Genomic DNA, 20,813 nt, shown 5'->3' on the forward strand with positions numbered 1-20,813 from the left:
TATGAAGTACGCTTTTTTGAATATAAAAGCAGAAAATATCTAAAGAAACAAAGAGCATTTAGTTGAATAAAACTGTTGCTGACACAACCAGCCAGCAAAATTGATTCCAAGGGAAACAACATACAGGAAGAAAGGCACGGCAAAAAGGGTAAAAGGAGGAGAGCAGCTAGGCGAGGGAGAAACCAAGATACCACTTCAACTTGGCACATTGAATACTAAATTCCCAACGTCAGAATGCTACAATTTATGAGTTATTATGGCACACACTAAGCTGACGGGCTTGGTGCTGCAAAACATTCCACCAGCAACCCAAAATTGTTTTTCTCTATTTCCTAATTTCTCCCGCAAACTTACAAACTACAAAAGACCTTCCCATAAGGATGAACAAAAAAAAAATCAAATAATTAACATAAAAAATACATAATGATGAATATGTTATAAGAAATGACATGACACGACACATCAGGACGTGGCAATTGGTTGTGCCCACTTCCATACTCTATAACCGGTTCCATCCCCAGTGAAAAACAGGCCACCAGGGCCTACCTCAATAGCACGAATCTCCTGCTTAGCAAAAATTTTACCCCTCTCCGAAAACCTTCAGCAAAAGAAATACAGTATTCCGATAAGCACCTTGAAAGGACCCAAATAAGGCGCAACAACATGTAGATCTGCACTAGGATAAAATTAAGTCTCCATTAAAACTTACGAGGGCAAATCATATAGCCGGACAGAATTGTCATTGCATGTGCATAGCAAGACGGGCTTGGATTCTGAGTCATGCATTCCACGAAGATTAAGGAGGCCCTGGTAACAGCAACCCACAGTACAAGTGTTAAAATTCCACAAGATCCTGAGTAAATTACATTGAAAAGCTGAAGATAGAATCGGAACAATTTACAATTTTGCATGTCTACATAAATCTGACAATGCACTTTAACACTTCTAACTAAACCATTCTCCCAAAATAATTATATTTTTTTTGGTGCATTAAACCACCAGATACTTGAATTGTCTTTTTCATTCAGACTGTCAAGACAAACTTGAAACATTTGCATTTTGCACTACAGTGAACAAATCTAAACTTTGATGATGATCTATATCAAGAATAGATGCATGGATATTGAAGATCAAGCTACCTTGACCCTAGCAAATCAAAGAAACTTCTAGAAACAAACTGACTACACAAATTAAACTTTTTCCTACATGTAACCATCTTACAACCTACTTGAAAGTTCCAAACACAAGCAAACTTGCCACACCCTAAGGCTTTTATTGCAACCTGTAACCAATAAAGCTCTGTTTGGTTCATACTTTTACTATTTGCTTTTTGCCTTTTTCTTTTTTGACCAAAAATGAATATAACACAAAAGGCAATAATTAAAAAATAAATATATAAAAAAAAAGAGAAACAGCAAAAAGCAAAAGTACCAATCAAACAGAGCCTAAATATTCCTAGAAGCAGTTTTTATGATGAAATAAAACTCAAAAAAAGAGATTGGGTTGCTGTAGTGGTCAAGACATGCTCAATCATTACAAAATTTGAAACTGTAAGTAGGATCATCCATATTCTTCAACTCTTCTGCCCAGATCACCAAAATATTAGAGATTATCAAATCTCCCAACTACTGAAAAGCAGATTCAATCCCCCACATTCTCAGCATACCTCTTAAGTCCTTAGGCTTAAACCTCACAACATATAAATCAGTTATTTTTAAAACCCACAGGTGTTCCAGGAAAAGGGATGAGATGGCCTTTACTGGTATTAATTTAGAGTTCTAATGCCTTAAAGGGTCATACTCAGAGAATTTTCAAAAAAAAATATATTTTGGTAGAAGAAATAGCATCCTCTTTCTTTTCTCCCCCTATGCCTGTACATTACAGAAATAGCATACACAAGAAACTTACAGACACCAAGAACATAGGGTTAAACCCTCAGGACTCAAATAGAAACTTAACTAAAAATCAAAAAGCATCAGCTAGAAAAGCAAGTTGATACACTCTAAGTCTCTCAAAATCAACTATCCTCTTTTCCATCCCAGCCATTCTCCCAAAAACTTTGTCCCATAAGGTGACTTCATAAACTCAAATGCAGAGCATAAAAATCTCTCTCTCTCTCTCTCTCTCTCTAACACATCAGACAAAGCCAAGTAGCACTCTCTCCCCTCAATCATCATCTTCATTTTAAATAACCACCCACCACAGCTTCACCTTCCATTCTCCAGTCACTGCCACCTCTAATAACTAGCATAAACTACAAGCACAAGACCATTGCTGATCTCCTCTTCTCTACATTCAGTTTTTCCTTCTCTCATTCTGTCCTCAACCCCTTTCCTTCTTAGGACTAATTGAGTTAAAATCAAAATACAGCATAATAGCGTATAGATGAAAAAACATACATGTTCCTCGTTGTGAGTGTATGTCACTTCCAAGTTTCCATTCTCAGTAGCCACCCACACCTGCACAAAAAAATTAATTTCAAACAACTTTACCTTTAATGACAGGAAAAAAATAACCAAAATAAAATTTCAAAAATAACCAAAAAATAGAATTCACCTTTATTGTTTGGTCCAATGAACATGATAATAGAAATTGTTCCCAGCAAAGCAAGGACATCACAACATTTTGGTGCTCTGTCAGAGTCTGTAGACACTGCAAAGTTTCCAGGCTCCAGACCTGGAAGAAAACAACCAATATGTTAGTAATAAAGACAATATTTTAAAAAAGAAAAAGAAAATAAAGGAATAACAACAAAACATACTATTAATGGTGGTATGAAACTACAAAGTTTCTCAATCAGCAATATCAAATACAGATGACAAAAACTAGCTTACCCTTATAGAATGGTCCATGGAACCAGAGTAAAGTCTATTAGCTCCAACAACTAAAGATACAACTGCAAGGGTATGACTTTTAAGTGATGCCGCTGCTTCAAAGCTATTGGTGATGGCATTAAATTTCCATGCTAATATAGTCCCATCCTGCACAAACAGATATTGTTTCCTAAGGATCAGGAATAGGGTGCCAGAGAATAGAGAGATGGAAGTCCTTTAAATTATGTAAGTGCGTTCTTGAGTGGGATTCATCCAGCACAAACTTCAACTTTGACTCCTAAAAAATCAAGGGCTTTTAGAAAAGCTCATTTCTTAGGTTAAAGTTCTTTCAAGTAAGTCACAATTTACGAGATGATGAATGTCAGAGGGCCAAAAAGAACATGCCTTAATTTGATGAATTATTGTTGCACAGTCTTACATATCGCATAAACCATAATTGAAAACATGATGATTTAAGGTGACCAACCATACAGAGTGAACATGGAATTTTGAATGCAAAAAGGAAAATGAAAGCAATATACTAGTACTTAAAAGATTACCTGTGTCCCAGAGAAGAGCAAATCATTACCCACAACCATAGCATAAACTTGTCCAACAGGTCCAGTAAGACTGAGCTCATAGTTAGTTTGGGTGTTCCATGCCTGCAATATCATTGTTGTTGAGCCCAGTAATGGAAGTTGAAATGAGATAGTAATATAATTAGAGAAAAAAACAACGGGTAAAGAATTTGCCTCACATATTACCTTGACAACATTCGGTATGCCAACAAACAGCCAAGGACCTTCACTAATCATGCAACCCACTTCACCACCAAGATTAATCACACACGTACACTACATAAAAGCCCAAAGACAATACATCAGACACAACTATATTTGCTTGGTCTCTATGATGACACTGGTGATATAATTAAATGAAGAAAAAAAGGAAACTACCCAAGCAATGATCCAATCTAAATTTAGGGTTCTCTTTTTAATCTCTGATAATAATTAAGAGAATTTACCTAAATGATAATTGCTAACAAAAGCTAGTACACAAAGTAATTTCCATCAGTAATTGACTCTCCCTTTACTTTCAGATCATAAATTAGTAGGTGATCTGAGTGATCGCTTGAATGTTTAGCAATTTAGTGATTCCATAGACACATAAATACCATCCTTTAAGTTATCTGATAGTGCACAGTTACTAAAAGCAATCGACCCTTGGCATCTTCGCCAGTAATAATTTGATCAGACAGTATACAACTGGATAATTCTGAAGAATTCTTTTCTTTAAATTGATTTGAATCCCATGCTTAATCGAGTTCCAACAGATACATAAACTTCTTTTCTTTAGGTGCTACTAGAGCTAAATTAAAACCCCAACTATAAAGGATAAAGTGACAAAGTTAAGCACAACCTGACCAGAGTTGGTATCCCAAGCCCTAACAGTCTCATCTTTACTCCCCGTATAGAGCTTATCCAACCCTGCTGGCAGCGCAATTCCACTAACAACCTGTCCACAAATCAAACCCGTTATCATCATCATCAAATTCAGATAGTCCCACAAATTAGCAGCACAAAAACACAGAAAAGAAAAGAGAACAGGCACTTACTTTTTGGTGCCCATCAAGGTGACTCAACATCGTAAAACCTTCCCCTAGACTCCAAGAATGTAAAAACCTACACTTGTCCCCATAATTACAGTTCCCTTGCACCCAATAGTTACATACTTTCTCTGTCTTTCTAACCACCTTATTAGCTCCCATTCTCCCCCAACTATTATGATGATTATTATTGAAGTTCGGGCCTCGTCGTGCGGCCGGACCCGAGAATCCGGAATCATCAGCGAAACGTTTGGGGGCACCCGATCCGTTCGCAGTGGCGGCGGGCCCCGGAGCAGGCAGTTCGCGGTGCAAGAAAGGGCATGGGAAACGGTTGCACTTACCGGCCCGCCAATGGTAACAAACTTTCTGGTGTTTGGAGGAGTCGGTTGGAGCGGTCGAGGGACCGCCGAGTCGGTTGAAGACGCGCCTGTTGCCACCGTCTAAATCCATAATAGCCTACTTTTGTGTCAGTAACAACGGATTGAATCGAAGAAGCTTCAGTTTCTGTGTTGGGCCAGTTAATGGAAGTCTTGGTCGCAAAGAATCCGATCATGAAAGAGATCGCGCAAACCCTAAATCGGACTAAGGCCCGTCGCCCTTGGTGCTGTAAAAATTGAGAGTAAAGTGAAAAAAGAGACTGCTTTTGGGAACGAATAGGAGTGTCGGGACCGGGGGTTTTTATAAGTCCATGGAAGAAGAGGAGAGAGGCAGTAAGGGGGGAGGAAGGAGAAGACAAAATCGCTTCAGCATTACGATTTAACTTTATATTATTAGCCGATTATTCCAGTGGGTTTTGCAATATGGGCTGGTCCGGTTCAAAAAAATACGGGTTGAAAAAATATGGATTGAGCCGGATCAGCTTATTTTATACATGAATCATCAAAACTTCTACCCGAACTCACCTCTGGTCAGCTCATGAGTCAGATTGAGTCAGCTCATTTAAAAAAAAAATTATTTTCATAATTTTACTTTATAAATTTTTTATCAATTATATTATTTAAAGATTTAATAGATAAATTAAATAATAAAAACATGTTACAAATAAATAAATTATATCAAATATAAATAAAATTTCAATCTTTAACATAAATTACAATTTTATAAACATAAATACATAACTAAATAAATAAAAACTTCAAGACTCATTTATATTTTCTTCAATCCTCATTTTCAAATCAAATATTTGAATCTTATTTGAATAGTAATGATGTCTCAAAGATTGAATCATTATCATCTAATATTTATTATCATTAAAATAAAAGAGATAGTAAGTTTCAATTTAATTAAAATTATTAATTTAATAAGTAAAAATTAAAAATATTTAAATATATAAAATAAATAATATTATTGGTAACTAAGTTATTAATTTTATATAGTTAAATATGTAAAATTATTAATTTAAATTTTCTTTAACCTATAGTAATCCGAGACAATTCATTGAACAAATGAATTGACCCATTTAGATCCGATTTTAATATGAATCTGAATTTTTAAATCCCAAACTACCTCACTTAAAATAAAAAAGAAGCTGACCTAATAGGTGAGGTCCATTTTGACAAGTTTAGGTTTTGGTGACAAATTGTTGCACGACAGTACTAGAATAAATTGTGAACAAGTGAGCCGCGTAATTGGACCCGACCCATTTATCCTTCCTGACTTGGCCCAATATATCGTATATCATCGTACTACTTTCCAATTTGTTACGTAGCGACTACAAAGGCTTCTTTAGGCCTTTAATAAAAATGGTTTTAAAAGTACAAGTGACTGAGTTAGGTACTTCCAGTTCCAGTTCCAGCCCTAGGAAATGGACAAAAGAAAAGGTGCAAGCAACGATCGTGAACCCAGTAGACCAGATTTAATATTTAATTATTGAGCAGGAGTCCATGAACCATGTAAACCACCATGATATAGTTCCAACACAACTAGAATCGGTTTTAATGGAGGCAACAACTCCAGTGAACTCCCTTACTTCTTTGTTTCGATGTATTTGACTCCGCTGCAGGCTATTACAGGATGGTTACGTTGGCATCCCTCGGTTTCATCAGAAATTTTCCTTTCTCTTTTCAATTCTATTTATTTAGAGCTGTGAAGAGCCATGCATCTCCGAATAACCGATTTAAGCGAACATGCGTAGTAACGAAACAGTTTTGAGCACCACGTCTAGCATTTTTGCATTATAAATTTCACAGGCATGCTATGTAAGAGAGACTAAGCTCAGACAAAAATATGCGTCCTGCCTTGCAGTCTTTCCTTGAGAAACTGCCGCTTGAGAAATTAAAGAGCAGGCACCTCTAACAAGACAGGTGGTGTAACCAAAGGACCAGGTAATGAATCTTCCTTAAGAGACGCATCAAAGACTCACAAAGTAGAGCTAGCTCATGAGCAAAGCCTAAACAACTTGAAGGTATCCAGAAAACTGCAGTACAATACCACCTTCCAAGATTGATCAGAGCGTACCAACATAATAGACCACACAAGTTTTGTCCCGTGGGGAAAATTAGTGTGAGGTGCATCAGTAAGGGGCTACCTTAAGAACAACAACAAATAATGCAACAAGGTTTGCTCATATCATGTATTCAACAGGTTATGAAGTGGGCATGGTGCTGAAAAATGTCATTACCATGGTAATTAAAGAAACAAAATTTGGGAATTGGGATGCATACATATAAAGGAGTCTTACAATATTCATTGGCACAGTACCAAATAAAGCATGCAAATCTGGTTGGAATCAATCACATTTCACATAAATATTAAGCAGTTTGTGCGGTCAATGGATGTGGAATTATGCCAAAACAAGTCACAACTGCAGTTTCCACAGGTAAGTAAACAAAAGCAGCAAAAGACCACGTCCAGCTCAGTAATGATGTTACACTGGGGAGTGACATTTGTCTCGATAACTATGTAACTAGCTTTACAAAATAACAATTAAGATAATAGAACCATACATCAAAAACCTATTTCGTCTGAGAGTTCTCTTCACCAATATGTAGGCAGACGATAATTTACATACTTACAACAACACAAAAAGAAGCATATATGAATTTAGAGCAAATGAGAAGAAAAGGATTAAAGAGATAACCACAAAACAGGGAAAAAAAAAGATGTGACAGAAGAAGAGGGAAAAAGTGTAGTTTACAAAATATACACCTAAAGGAAAGTCGAGAGTTTTGTAAACTTAATAGTATGAATGACCATCGCAAGTGTTAAGACAACCAGATACAATCAACTGGCAAGCTTAAAAGCATCAATGAAGAGTCCATAGGTGAAACCCATCTTGAAATTGTTGAGAAGAGCAATTGGGAATGTTACCTTTGGACGGCTGTAATAAAACCTTGTCACATACTCTGTCAAGAGCACACATAATACTGCTGCAATCACATCATTGACTCCTAAAGCTCCAAAGGACAGAGAGATTGTTTGTGCAACATAAAAACCACCCAACAAGGAGATTCCACCAAATAGTGCCCTTCGAGAAGGACTTCGAAAGTAATTCCTAGTGATATCTGGCACAAGCCTTATGATATCAACTAGTCTTCGAGGGCTGCCATTTTCTTGCACAGCTCGGATGTTAAGAAACCCAGGTGATGATCGTGAAATAAATAACTTTCGGCGTGAAAGTCTAGTTTGAGGACTCAAACGAAATTTGAGGAGGCTTGCGGATGGCAAAATCATAAGTGCCATTTATAAATTCTTCATCAAAAGGGCAATCAGAATACCACTCCTGGAAAAAACAGGTAGAGGAAAAAGTTGAAGGTGAACCAGGATAGCAGAAAACACAAACAAGAATGAAATGCTCACAGAAAACAAAAAGACCAAATCAAATACACAAATGTATATACCATATATTATTGTATCATGACATAATTGAATTTTGTATCATTTTCAACAAAAGCAGCTATAGACTGAATGGTCTGCAAGCATCCATTAACATATGCGGTTCAGCTGGACAGCTTATGACATTGCATTGGAATGCAAATTTGTGTTCAGAATGCATGTAATGAGATCCTTCATGTCATTAGGAACAGCCCCAATTCAACTCTAGGAAAAAAAAAAGAAAAGCAAAACATTGTTATCATTCACCTATATGGTCAAAATATACTGCTAACTCTTTACTTCTTCCCAGCTCATAACATAAAAATGAACAAAATACTCATCTAACAACACAATACTTTCAGTCTAAATTAGCAAATTCAATTAATTTTTTCCCCAACCAAGAATAAACAAAAGAGTCCAGGCCAAAACCCATTATCCCAAATCACATCTACAACCTAGTACCCAACTTGAGGTAATTCAAAATCCGAGCTTAACAAAAAGACATATGCTTGAATGTCAGCAGCTTATAATGAACTTTGCTTAAACAAACTTTCCGTAATAATCAACAATAGAAGAACAAAAATCCCCATTTCCAAAAAGTTCAATGCTAATCATCTGCAAATAATGCAGATTAGAATAAAATTTGCAAACTTCAATGCCTTCGAATAAGCCATGGTTAAAGAGTATTTACCTACGAACGGAAACCCATAAGATTCTCCAGCTCCAGCTCCAATTTTGTAAATATGGCTCCTTTGGATACAGGGGGGGCGCTCTTTTCTTTTCCTTTAGACTGGAAATAGAGACGGGGAATAGGGAGGGGCAGCGTTTTTAACTTCACTTCAGTAGAGAAAAACGAAACGTTTCGCAGGTTGGGGTTAGTAGAAGTCAACCCGCCGTTTAACAGAACTTTGACATGAATTCTCTTAAGTAAAAAATAAACATAATTAAACTGAATCAAACTTAAACTTCGGGTCCGAGGAAATTTCAAACAACAGAGCCAAACTAACGACAAAAAACAAAAGGAACCAACAGCCATACCTCAAAGCCTCGAAGCATTGTTTTCGTCCTTTTCCTTTTGAAAAAAGAAAAAATTTCCTCGGAGTAAACTTAAAAAAGAAGAGACCAAAAAGAAGAGCCCGCAGAGAGAGGTCTGCTTGGGGGAGCTTTCTATCACTGCTCCAACGGACTTCTTCTTCTTCTGTGGTGCTCTCTCTCTCTTTATTCCTAGCCAGGTTTTGTTTCTCTTTCTATAATCTTCATAGTGTTTTTTGGTCTGTGTTTTGTTTTGTGTGTTTGAATTTGAAAAGTGGGTTTTTGTTTCTTTGTTTGTGGGGAAGGGAAGATTTTGGATCTGGGGGTGCTTTGTTCTGAGGTAAATTTTGATGGGTTTCTGTTGAATTTTGCTTTTTTTTATGTGATTACCGGCTTTTTAGCTGATGGGTATTGGTGCTTTAAGGTGTTGAGGTGGTTCTTTAGGTGTTTAGGGTTTTCAATTGGTAATCTTTTTTGTTGAGCTTTTGGTATGATAAAGTTTGTTTGTTTCTTATTTGATGTTGGAATGTGATTCGTTTTCTGCTTTGAGCTGGGATTAAAGTTTGTTGAGCTAACAAACTATATTGATGTATTTATGTGAGGTTTTTCTCAAACTGGACTTGCATGGTATTATAGTTCTATTTTAAAAAAAAAATATTATAGTTTCTAATTTAATCCACAAAGAATGTTTTTTTTTTTTTGGGAGTTGAATTAAAGTGCTTGATTGAAAGCTGATAATTTCAATCTTTTTACAGATCCAGGCAATCTGATAAGAACTGAGATGAATCCTCGGCTGTGCGTTTAAGATTATGATGTTTTGGGCCACACTGTTCCATTTTAAGGTCATGCTGTCACGAATTCTGGTGTTGTGTTCTTCACAGTGAGTGTTGCTGTCAAAGTTCAACAACTAGCCTTGAAAGTCTTATGTTTTAGGAGTCTTGACCTCACGTATGGATTTGGTGACGACGAGTTATGTGAACAGAAAAATATATAAATCAAAATTTTGACCTAAAATTCGACTTCCTTGATTCTTTGGGAGCTTAAGTTATTACTGCTGCCAAGAACATAGGGTCATAAACGGAGATTCTGAATCATTTTTGGATTGGTTAAAGGGCTAGAAAGTGTTATGGCTGTTGCCAAGAGCAACAGCATCAGTGAAACGTCAAAGCAACCGTGCAATTGCTTCAAAGTTGCAAGCTTGAGTGAAACAATTTTGGAGACTGAACAGACTGCAAATTTGAAAGATCGATACATTCTTGGAGAACAATTGGGTTGGGGTCAATTTGGTGTTATCAGGTTGTGCTCAGATAAGTTGACTAGAGAGGTACTGGCATGCAAATCGATATCTAAAGATAGATTGGTAACATCTGATGATGCAAGGAGTGTCAAGCTTGAAATTGAAATTATGACTAGGTTATCAGGACATCCAAATGTTGTAGATCTGAAGGCTGTTTATGAGGATGAGGACTATGTTCATTTGGTGATGGAGCTTTGCGCAGGAGGGGAGCTTTTCCACCGGTTAGAGAAGTATGGGCGTTTTTCTGAGGCAGAGGCTAGAGTTCTCTTCAGGCATCTGATGCAAGTAGTCCTATATTGTCATGAAATTGGGGTTGTCCATAGAGATTTAAAGCCAGAGAATATCCTCTTAGCAACAAAAGCCTCATCATCGCCAATCAAACTAGCAGATTTTGGTCTTGCAACGTACATTGAGCCTGGTATAGTTATACATTTCTTCTTTCACTTTCTCTAACCAAGAACAATTTTTCTCATAGTGATTGCTTGCTTCCTCAAACATTTTTAGGTTTTTATGTTTTTAACCATTTTGGGTTTTGTTACCAACAGGGCAGTGTTTGCATGGGACTGTTGGGAGTCCATTTTATATAGCTCCTGAGGTTTTGGTGGGGGGATATAATCAGGCTGCTGATGTTTGGAGTGCTGGGGTGATTCTGTACATACTCCTTAGTGGGACACCACCATTTTGGGGTAAGACTAAGTCACGAATATTTGATGCTGTGAGGGCAGCTGATCTGCAGTTCCCATCAGATCCTTGGGATCGCATTTCTGATTCTGCAAAGAATTTAGTCAGGGGAATGCTCAATACAGATCCTTTTCAAAGACTCACTGCTTTGCATGTTTTAGGTAGGCTGGAAATTCACTGCAAACAATCGTCATAAATCCATACTTGGGGCATGTGGACAGTTTTAAAATAGTTGTTTAATTATTATCTTTTCTGGCATTAATGTAAATGGAAACCTCATAATGGGAAGGCCAATTTTATCTATTTGCTTAACACTAGAAGAGTTCAAAGGAACCAATGCAATTAATGTTGGGATTGTGTTTTTACCATAGCCATAATTCTTGGAGTTGCAACACCTTCTGTACTAACTTTCTTTAATTGAATGAAGCTGCCTGTTTGGCTGACTAGTATGAATGGGCCAGTAGGCCCTGAGAAATACTTAAGAGTGTCCCTTTCTCACTTGTTGCCGTAATTTCTCCCTTCTCAAGAAGCTTAACTTTGAATCGTCTTTTTGCAGATCATTTATGGATGAAGAATGATGAATCTTGTCATGAAGAATCAAGTGAGCTTATATACCAAAGTTGTGGAGAGTGGGAAATAGGTAGTGGCACATTCTCTTTGTCTAGGGATCAGGATATCAGCTTTGGTGCTGGATCACCAACCATATGTGGTGTTCAGTCACCTGCACTCACATGCAGAACATCATTTTCTTCTTTCTTGGTGGAGCCATCTACACCTTGCTTCCCCTTGGGTGGATTTTCATTCTGCAGTGGTAATTCTGATACCTTAGAACTTTCTTCTCCTGTTCCCTCAATGCCAAGCTTTGCTTTCTTCAGTCCATGTTCTGTGGTTGAACAAGAGAACTGCAAATTAGATTTCTCAACCACCGTTACCAGAATGGAGACAACTTATGGAGGTAATTTGTGTTAACCATCTTTCAACTCTCTATATTAACATTTGTTCTACATTTGGCATCCCAAATTATGTTTTTGCATCATTGTGCAGATGCAGGTTTAGACAAGGTGCTTGTGTTGCCAGATTCTTCTCCTTGCTGTGGGCCTGAGGCAAGAGAAATGGAGAACAAGGCAGCTGAATTTAGGAGGACAGGGGGATCGAGTGGGTCCAGGATGTTGGCCTTTCACAGCAAAAGGAACCGCACCATTGGTCATGGTGAGCGAGAACAACTTGATTTCATGGTGTCTGAATCAGTTATCCGATGGGCATCATGCACAAATCTCCCAACTGCCACATCCCTGAGGTCGTCTCTTGTGTGTTGAGCTGTTGCTATGAGTCAGGATAGCTCTGATGAGAATTAACATTTGCAGAAATTGCATTTCCATGTAAAAGATTTTATAGCTAATCTTGTATTAGGTAGTGTTTTGTGCCCATGTTGCTGATTCCCGGTGCTTAGCACCAGCTTCAAACGAGTGCTGTTGAGTGCTGCTTCTAGCTTTTTCACTGGTTGATACTAGTTAGGACGAGAGTAACAAGTTGTGGCTGCTGGGGCTTTGCTTGGTGTATAAAGGATAGTATGAAGTTTTCCAGGTTTCATATGTTGGCATTGTATAAATAACAGCAACTGAAATTTTATGTATCTTTTCCTTTGTTATGTTGTGGCAAAAAAATTTAGGCAAACGGTGCAATCATATCAATGGTTTTGTTCAAAGTCATTCCATCGAAGTTGTGGATGCCAATGAAAACTACTTCAAAAACAGAAAAACAGAAGCAAAAGATAAAATCCTGAAAACTGAGCTTGTACTAGTAGGTTTCCCAAGGAAACTTCTATTTGCAATTTGATAACCGAGTAAGGTCCAGTTTGACAATAAGATTTGGCAATTGTGATTTACAGTAATAACAATCGTGACTGTAGCTCTGTGTCTGTTCTTACCGTTACAAACAATGAAACAAAAGAAGAAGAAGATTTAATTTCTTTGGTCCGGTTTGATTCCAGTTATTTTGGACTTAGATTTTGAATATGTAAACGTTAAATTCAGAACCAACTTGGCTCACAAATCACCATGATTGCATCAATTGGACGAAATTTCACCATATTCCATGATTTTTCCAAAGTGTAAAAGATAAGGTCCTAACTTTCCAACAAAAACCAGCCACACAGTTTGATATACTCCATTCATCCATTTGAACAAAAATAATTAGTGCTTTGGGTTATTCCACATGGATTTGCTGATAATATGATTCGATTGCAAGAATACGTGTGCTACTCTTCTTTTCACTTTTCTGAACTCAAAACGAAGCTTTCCATTCCCAACAGAAAATGGGTTGTAAACTGAACTCCTTGGAACCACCAATCTTATGTCAGGTCCCTGCAAGGAAACCACGTTTTAGAACTAGACTGACTGCTTTCTCTTCTTATGCACCAAACAAAGGCGAAGCTGTTTCCACAACCAAATCCATCGAAACCCAGCTGCCAAAGACTGATGTCTATAGTATTAGCTTCAAGACCCTGGGAGCTTGTAAGCTAGGTATTTCCAGATATCCCGACTTTGAGTATAATGCTGAAGGGGGAGCAGGAACTGGAACTGGTACGAAGATCAACGACCGTAATGAACTTTCAGTTAGTTTTGACCTTAAAACACTGTACGTTCCACCACTGACAAGTGCAACAACAAAGTTCCTGGGATTGTCATTGCCACCGTTTTTGAAGATTGACATTGTCCCTCAACTCTTTCAGGGAAACATCAACCAAGAATCTGGCAAGGTAAGCTAAGCTTACTTAAAGTAACACAGAAGTTTGTCAAAGAAGCAAATATTGCATTAATTGAGATGTTTCTTTGCATTTGCTTTCGTAGGTTGACCTGGAATTCTTGGCCAAGTTCTGCTTTTCTGTTGGGAGTATTTACAAAGCACCGCCATTGCTGGTGAAGACAGTTTTAACATCTGAGGAATCAAAAGGAAAGATCAGAAGTGGACGAGGAGAGAGGTTGGATAACAAAGGGAATTGCAAATTGGTTGGAGTAGCCTCTGTTGACCCTATTGATGATTTCTTCATGAATTCTTTGCTCGGTCTTCCCACTGAATGCCTTGCCAAACTGAATGCTGTCATCACCTTATCTAATTCTTCATGAAGCATGCAATTTTCACCACATAAAAATATGTTGTATATATTGTTACAATGTTACTCATGACTATCTAAAGTGTAATAAGTATTTATTTACCCAAAAAAATAAAAAATAAAAAAACTCAGGAAGAGTTACTTGGAACTTCCCCTGTTTGCTGCTTTGAAAAAAAACCCTAATCTGGCATCCGGTGCTCATTGCTCAACCTTTGGTTACAACACCTAGCCTCGGCTAACAACTTATCTTTAAATTTCTTTGATATGTAAGTGAACAATGTACGCTGCAAAGGCACAGTATAACTTATTTATTACCAGTTTCCTAGTACTATTATCTTTGTTGCAACTTACAACAATATAGTTCCTACTGTAACTTACTATTATCTCAGTTATTAGTTCTTTACATCTTTGTTTAAATTTATGATGTTAAACGGGTAGAGTACTACAATGTATAGCAATAGGTGTTTGGGGTCTTCGGGTATTTGTTGTTTTAGGCGTGATGTTGGTGGCAGAACCGTTCTGGGTTACTGCCTTATGATCATTTGCTTGATCATTGCTTGGCTATGCCAAAGTCTTGTAGCATTTTACATGATACTTCATAAAATATGAACATTTTGATCAAGCGAAAAGAAAAATACAACTATTTTCAACCACTCCTGCCTCCTCTTTACGACCCCCAGAACAAAAAGAAAATCCATAATTGAGTTGCCTAACCTCAAGCAAAATCAAGGTTGCAGCAAATATAAAAGCCACTTGTAAGGCAGTAAGTAGAAAGAATTGGCATGAAAGTCAATGCTACTACTCGCATTATTGGTGGTTACACTAGTTTAAATAACATCTTTTCCTCTTTTCCTTTGTCTTCTTTGTTTTAGACATGATATGTATCGAATTCAATATTATTCAAATGCCAGCCTTTGGGTGCCAACTAATGAAGCATATTGCCCTTTCCTAGATAACAATTCAAAATGCGTCCCCAGCTCTGCTATCTTGCCATCAGAACAAAGGGCAATTTGGTGGGCATTCTGAACTGTGCTTAATCTATGAGCAATCACTAATGTTGTTCTTCCTTTCATTAGATGGTTCAAAGCATCCTGGACCAGGCGCTCACTAACTGCATCCAAAGCACTTGTTGCCTGCAACGACATAATAATAAAAAGCATGCATTTTAATATTTAGACTTCTGAATGGAAATGGAGTTCCAAAGTATCTCAAAAATACAACCAAACAAGCCTTTGGGAAGAAATTTAGGGCCTGGCATTAAATAATGCCCGGGCTTCATGTCTTGAATCAGGCTGAGAATGATCTGCACCAAGAGAATGTGCAGATGCACAAGGCATAAAAAAGAAATTACCTCATCAAGAATCAGGATAGGAGCATTCTTGAGGAGAGCTCTTGCAATAGCAATTCTCTGAAGATGAAACAGTAAGAATCAGTTACCCCTTCTACCTTTCCCAGTTATTCATACATACATACATACGTATACATCCACTCATGTAGATAATGTAAGTATGCACCAGCACCATGCACGTATACTAAGTATATTACCTGCCTCTGTCCTCCACTCAGCAAGCCTCCACGCTCACCAACCAGTGTGTCATAGCCCTTTAAAGTAAACAAAAATTTAGCAGAAAATAAATATGCTTGCAAAACAAAGACAGATGCATAAGTCAAACCAACAAACCTGTGGAAGAGAAATTATAAATTCATGAGCATTTGCAGCTTTTGCAGCCTTAATAATGTCATCCTTGGATACATTATCGTCTGGAAGCCCATATGCGATATTTTCTCCAACAGACACCGAAAATAGAACAGGTTCCTGTGTCATTTTATCCATATCAACATTGACAAATGCAACAATAAAGTCTGAATTACATCCAAGCTTAACCAATCAAACTCAAGCTATTCCTTAAACCGATGAAGCCAACTAAATCAATCCAGCACCAAAGTGCCATTAATTAAATCCTCCTAATTAACAACAACAACATTCAGAAATAAGAGAACATGAATGATGCTAGGCTTGCATATATGTTTCTGCAAAGTTTCGCTTAATCTAAACAAACACTACAGAACTATTATTACATAAAATTATGGACAGCAGCCTGGAGTCAATTCTGATTGAGATAATTTGTCATCATTTTCACTTTGTCCGATGATTAGCAAAGTAAGTCAAAGAATGCTATTCATACCATTCAACACGTCTGGTGCACTATTGACAGTAACCTTTTGCTTTGTAACCTATACAAGCATTATCCTATGAACAAGTTCAATGGTTGGCTGATAAAGCAAGTTGACCGGGTTATTTGATTAATCATGCTGAGGTTAAGAAAGCACAAGAATGACAGCACAAGTACAATGCCTTCATGTTAAATGCTAATTAACATGCATGAAGTTTCACATATATACTTTTTTTTTTTTTGAAAAGCAAGTTTCAAATATATACTTGATTCACAATGGAGACAACACGGGCCCATTCACTCTTGTCAAAAGTTCGGACATCCTCTCCAGCAACTGTTATACGACCACTCGTTGGCTGCAAGAATATAATATCAATTTGTGCAAGATAAGTGGAACCAACAAATACAATTTTCTTTCAAACCTCATAGAAGCGTGCCAATAGCTGTACTATTGTGCTTTTGCCTGCACCACTTGGGCCCACCAGAGCAGTTACAGTTCCGCATTTTAGAGTCAAATTAAGACCATTAAGAATTTCCACATCAGGCCTTAAAGGATAAGAAAAATGTACATCTGCAGGACAAAGAAGCACATTAGATGGTGCAGTAGAATATTGTATGTATATTTGATCATTGCTCCAAGATTACATTTACCAGTGACTCAGAAAAAGCTGATTTAAAACAAAAGAAGGAGATGAAGAAGAGAGATTTTACTTTAAAAGCTAACTTTTCTGCTAACATACTAGATGAGTTACATTCACATTCTAAGCTTCATAAAAAAGCCTAAATTATTTTAAACTTGTTCAGAAAAAGAAAGTATGATATATGTATGAAACTTTCCTCTTACCAAAAACTTCCTCATTTCACTTAATGTAAAAATATTTTATATTTTCGTAATAAGAAGATACAAATCTTCCAAAAAATACAATACAAAGACTGCCTCATATAGAAATTAGGCAGACAGCATACAATAATACCTTCAAGACAAACATCGCCTGACCAAGCTAGTCTTCCCACATTGCTAGCTGATTTCAGTGCTGACATGTAATGTGAATTTAATTGTTGATTTTTCTCAAAAGCACCATTGGAGATGAACAATTTGATATTTTCATCATCAACTTCTTTTTTCTGGATTTCTTTTTCTAAACCATAAGCAAGGGCTTCATCGATTTCTGCTCCAGATATAAATGAATTAATCCTCTCAACAGCAGCAAAAGTTCCCCGTAGGTCTCCAAATGTGTTAACCAGTCCTTGAACCTGATATGAGTGTTACAGCGGAAAGCACATATCATAAGGTGCAAGCATACGTGAGTGTGGAGGGTGAAAAGGGACTCACAGCAAAGGTTAATGTAAAAGTGTATCCAATGAAAGAAGCCACAGTTCCAACAGACAATTCCCCCTGCAATCAGCATATGAGAGAGAGAGAGAGAGACAAACATTTAGTATGAAAGAATGACAAAAATAAAATGCTCAGAGGAAAATGGTTAAAATTAAACATTTAGGATGAATAACACGAACATTTAAGATAGTTAAGAGAAAGTGTATCCCAAGATTGAAATGCTCACCGCCTTCACTTTGCTTCCTCCAAGGCAGTACAAGGCCAGTAAAGAAATATAGACAGCAACCCTGGTCAAAGATTCATTTATGGATTTGAAAGTCCCAATCTTTATACCACTTTTCTGATATGCAAGAACCTGCCAAAACCCTTGAAAATAAATGTTAAGTGCACCAAAGAACTTCAACTACTTATGCAGTGTGAATAAAAGCTTTAGTAATTACATAAAAGAGCCAATCTCAAATATCTTACCTGGCTACCAAACATTGACATTTGACGCTTTTCCCCACAAAAGGATCTTACCTACGACAACCAAAGTTATAATTTTAATCAAGCCTACATCAAAGCTTTACTCACACCTTTATCTTGAAGTAAAACAAAGATATCAAGTGATTGGCATTGTCAGATTTTGGAGTTCAAGAAAATCAAATTTCCATCAGGAGATGTAGCGATAAGTAGGTAGGTGGACATAGCATTTTAAGAACATACAGTTCGAATTGCAGAAAATGTTTCTGTCACACAGTCAGACATTGAAGCTTGGGCCAATCCATGAGCTCTAAACACAGGTACAGTTGATCGCTTGTATAAAGCTTGAAAGAATAATCATCATCATCAGAAGCAGAAAAAAAAAAGACATGAACTTGCATAACTATGACACATTTCAAAAGGGGAGTAAAATGAGCATGAAGGAATAATCATTAACAGATCAAATTTAGATAGTGTCAGAAGAAACAGGGTTTAAGGAAGAAAAGTGTATATACACATTTGTGAACATGACAAATAGACAATAGTTGAAGAAATGCCAAACTTGCAACTAGCCTACAAAATAAAACTCTTCAAACCATTGACATGCCCACCTTCAACAGCAAATTTGGTGAGGGAAGTATCACAAAGTTTTGGCAGTAAGTCTAGTATCTATTCTTGTGTGATACATAGAAAGTTTAGGTTATGGAAACACATAAACAACCATGAATCTGACACTGTGAGACTCCCAACAAGTATTAAACACTACAAAGTAACATAGAGGATAAAGACAACTCCTACATTACTTTTATGATAAAGATAAATTCAAACAAGGAATAACCTGCTAAATAAACAAACTTTCCAAAGAGAAAGAATTTACCAACTGAAACGGACACAAAAAGCATCAACAGGCCCAGAATTGGGGCTAGTTGGGGAGATAGAGCAAACAGTATGCATATTGTCCCAACAACCTACAACAACATAAAATACTCGGGTTGAAATGAAATGATCAATACAATCATAAAAGATGCTTTGCGTTGAATCACACATGCATAAATCCTAGAAATACAAAGGTAAACATAGTGTTTTTAAGCGACTAGTCTCAACTATCAATGGCATTCAAGATTCAAACAATTCTGCTAAAATTGTTTTTGAAGTCCAGGAACTTTAAACTAAATTCAAGTCAAAGAAGAATAAAGTTGGCCAGAGTCGAAGATAATTCAAACTACATTCTTAATTTTAGGCAACATCTAGCTCACGTTTGCTTTAGTATAGAGTGGCTTGCCTCAGAAAGTGCCCTGAACCCGCGATCCCTTGAAATGTTCTCGCTGACAACATCTTTCAAAGAACCCAAATCAGATGTCAACAAACCACTGAGCTCACCAACCTATAAGAAGCAAAACACTAGACTTTGACAAAAAGCCACTAACCAAAAAAAAAAAAAAACTATTTTCTTTACCATTCACAAACCTTGTATCGATCAAAAAACTCCGCCTGCATAGACAAAGACAAAAGTACAATTAGAAAAAGTAATACTACAATTTAAATATCAAATCCATTGAGAAGATAGTGAAAAATAATCATAAGTTACATACCTTTTGAATCAAAACTCTTCTAAAAATCTGAGCTCGAAGTGTTGACATAACCTTCTCCCATATGGTATTCATATTTACGACAAAAATAACTGTGAAAATGGGCTCCAATGAGTATAAAAGCCCAACTTTGCTAAGCAGCTTCCATAACGGCTCGGGTCTGGCGCCTATAAGCACTTCGAAGAATCGTCCTATACATTTCCTTGATCTTAATTAGCATAAAAATCTTTTAATTTGTTAACTTAACATCAGCAAAGATATCCCTTACCAGAAAATATGGGCATTGAGAGAGTACACGTGGTGCAGCCAATGAGAGCCAACACCGAGACGCTGATTCTGAGCTTGTGCCGAACCAGAAGACCCCATAGTAGCCTCCGACTGATCAAGTTCGGCGGCTCAGCTTTCTCGATATCCGGATCCGGCTCGTCGACTTTCGGGTCAGGCTCGCTCACGATCGGAGGCCCGGCGATGTAAGCGCGAGATACTGGACTCGAGACGTTCAGTCGTCTGGATTTTGTTGTTGTGGGGAGAGAAATTGGCGGGAAAGTACATGATTGGTGGAGAGGGGAATTTTGAGAGAGACTGAGCTTGAGCTTGAGCTTGAGCTTGCGCGCGTGGCATGTGCTACTGGAGAAGCGCGTCGGGTTGAGATGGTGAAGGAGAGGCACGGTTATTGAGGCGGAGGCAGTGGCCATGGACACATGAATAGAAAAGAAAAGCGAGAGAGAGAGAGAGATAATTTTGATTTTTTGAGAATTTTTGTCCAAATTCTTGGTTTAATTCGCCAACGGTTCTAGCACGTATTTTTCACGTGGAAGTAACTGCTTTGGTAGAAAATAAACGGCGACGTTTAAAAATGGTCAATGCCAGGGGCATAAGCATCATCATGGTGGAACTC

At 37.3% G+C, this 20,813-nt stretch overlaps 5 protein-coding genes across 8 annotated transcripts; 2 read left to right on the top strand and 3 right to left on the bottom strand.

Moving 5' to 3' along the window:
* Positions 1-188: 188 nt before the first annotated feature.
* Positions 189-5,157, bottom strand: LOC18605485 (Transducin/WD40 repeat-like superfamily protein). The gene is made up of 9 exons (XM_018117506.2): positions 4,429-5,157; positions 4,233-4,328; positions 3,578-3,667; positions 3,374-3,475; positions 2,835-2,981; positions 2,557-2,676; positions 2,400-2,459; positions 710-807; positions 189-598 (listed from the first exon to the last, which is right to left on the bottom strand). Exons 1-9 carry the CDS (start codon positions 4,867-4,869, stop codon positions 463-465), a joined length of 1,290 nt encoding a protein of 429 aa, XP_017972995.2. The 5' UTR covers positions 4,870-5,157; the 3' UTR covers positions 189-462.
* A 2,044-nt stretch (positions 5,158-7,201) lies between these two features.
* NPQ6 (YCF20-like protein (DUF565)) lies at positions 7,202-9,112 on the bottom strand. 2 transcript variants are annotated; one of them, XM_018117590.2, is made up of 3 exons: positions 8,924-9,112; positions 8,259-8,457; positions 7,202-8,140 (listed from the first exon to the last, which is right to left on the bottom strand). In XM_018117590.2, the coding sequence occupies exon 3, from the start codon at positions 8,098-8,100 to the stop codon at positions 7,642-7,644; it is 459 nt and encodes a 152-aa protein (XP_017973079.1). In that variant the 5' UTR covers positions 8,101-8,140; positions 8,259-8,457; positions 8,924-9,112; the 3' UTR covers positions 7,202-7,641. The 2 variants fall into 2 exon arrangements, with proteins under 2 accessions (XP_017973079.1, XP_007038573.1); XM_007038511.3 differs by lacking the exon at positions 8,259-8,457.
* A 159-nt stretch (positions 9,113-9,271) lies between these two features.
* LOC18605487 (calcium-dependent protein kinase 26-like) lies at positions 9,272-12,875 on the top strand. 3 transcript variants are annotated; one of them, XM_007038512.3, is made up of 5 exons: positions 9,272-9,464; positions 10,020-10,979; positions 11,107-11,403; positions 11,799-12,197; positions 12,287-12,875. In XM_007038512.3, the coding sequence occupies exons 2-5, from the start codon at positions 10,391-10,393 to the stop codon at positions 12,556-12,558; spliced, it is 1,557 nt and encodes a 518-aa protein (XP_007038574.2). In that variant the 5' UTR covers positions 9,272-9,464; positions 10,020-10,390; the 3' UTR covers positions 12,559-12,875. The 3 variants fall into 3 exon arrangements, with proteins under 3 accessions (XP_007038574.2, XP_088660582.1, XP_017972961.1); XM_088804456.1 differs by having other exon boundaries at positions 9,272-9,435; XM_018117472.2 differs by lacking the exon at positions 9,272-9,464 and adding an exon at positions 9,586-9,604.
* A 580-nt stretch (positions 12,876-13,455) lies between these two features.
* Positions 13,456-14,671, top strand: LOC18605488 (ATP-dependent Clp protease ATP-binding subunit). The gene is made up of 2 exons (XM_007038516.3): positions 13,456-14,000; positions 14,092-14,671. The coding sequence occupies exons 1-2, from the start codon at positions 13,557-13,559 to the stop codon at positions 14,365-14,367; spliced, it is 720 nt and encodes a 239-aa protein (XP_007038578.2). The 5' UTR covers positions 13,456-13,556; the 3' UTR covers positions 14,368-14,671.
* Positions 14,672-15,131: 460 nt separating this feature from the next.
* Positions 15,132-20,692, bottom strand: ABCB28 (non-intrinsic ABC protein 8). Its single transcript, XM_007038517.3, has 16 exons — positions 20,184-20,692; positions 19,919-20,106; positions 19,794-19,817; positions 19,609-19,710; positions 19,204-19,294; positions 18,570-18,670; positions 18,333-18,383; positions 18,091-18,219; positions 17,862-17,924; positions 17,503-17,782; positions 16,951-17,099; positions 16,795-16,884; positions 16,036-16,170; positions 15,900-15,956; positions 15,706-15,762; positions 15,132-15,487 (listed from the first exon to the last, which is right to left on the bottom strand). Exons 1-16 carry the CDS (start codon positions 20,608-20,610, stop codon positions 15,251-15,253), a joined length of 2,181 nt encoding a protein of 726 aa, XP_007038579.3. The 5' UTR covers positions 20,611-20,692; the 3' UTR covers positions 15,132-15,250.
* Positions 20,693-20,813: the final 121 nt, after the last annotated feature.

The sequence above is a fragment of the Theobroma cacao genome, chromosome 3 (genome assembly GCF_053813885.1).
Source record: "Theobroma cacao isolate CCN51 chromosome 3, ASM5381388v1, whole genome shotgun sequence".
In the NCBI taxonomy this organism is placed as follows: Eukaryota; Viridiplantae; Streptophyta; class Magnoliopsida; order Malvales; family Malvaceae; genus Theobroma; species Theobroma cacao.

Bases quoted from the DNA above. Each gene is read 5' to 3' on its own strand.
- ABCB28 (XM_007038517.3), bottom strand. From the start codon at position 20,610: ATGGCCACTGCCTCCGCCTCAATAACCGTGCCTCTCCTTCACCATCTC. The intron at 20,107-20,183 runs GTAAGGGATATC...GGAAATGTATAG, and splicing joins CTCAATGCCCATATTTTCTG to GACGATTCTTCGAAGTGCTT. The intron at 19,818-19,918 runs GTATGTAACTTA...TTGTCTATGCAG, and splicing joins GAAGAGTTTTGATTCAAAAG to GCGGAGTTTTTTGATCGATA.
- LOC18605488 (XM_007038516.3), top strand. From the start codon at position 13,557: ATGGGTTGTAAACTGAACTCCTTGGAACCACCAATCTTATGTCAGGTC. The intron at 14,001-14,091 runs GTAAGCTAAGCT...TTGCTTTCGTAG, and splicing joins TCAACCAAGAATCTGGCAAG to GTTGACCTGGAATTCTTGGC.
- LOC18605487 (XM_007038512.3), top strand. From the start codon at position 10,391: ATGGCTGTTGCCAAGAGCAACAGCATCAGTGAAACGTCAAAGCAACCG. The intron at 10,980-11,106 runs GTATAGTTATAC...TGTTACCAACAG, and splicing joins TGCAACGTACATTGAGCCTG to GGCAGTGTTTGCATGGGACT. The intron at 12,198-12,286 runs GTAATTTGTGTT...ATCATTGTGCAG, and splicing joins AATGGAGACAACTTATGGAG to ATGCAGGTTTAGACAAGGTG.
- NPQ6 (XM_007038511.3), bottom strand. From the start codon at position 8,100: ATGGCACTTATGATTTTGCCATCCGCAAGCCTCCTCAAATTTCGTTTG.
- LOC18605485 (XM_018117506.2), bottom strand. From the start codon at position 4,869: ATGGATTTAGACGGTGGCAACAGGCGCGTCTTCAACCGACTCGGCGGT. The intron at 3,668-4,232 runs GTTGTGCTTAAC...GCTTTTATGTAG, and splicing joins GGGATACCAACTCTGGTCAG to TGTACGTGTGTGATTAATCT. The intron at 2,677-2,834 runs GTAAGCTAGTTT...GTTTTCTTCCAG, and splicing joins CCATGGACCATTCTATAAGG to GTCTGGAGCCTGGAAACTTT.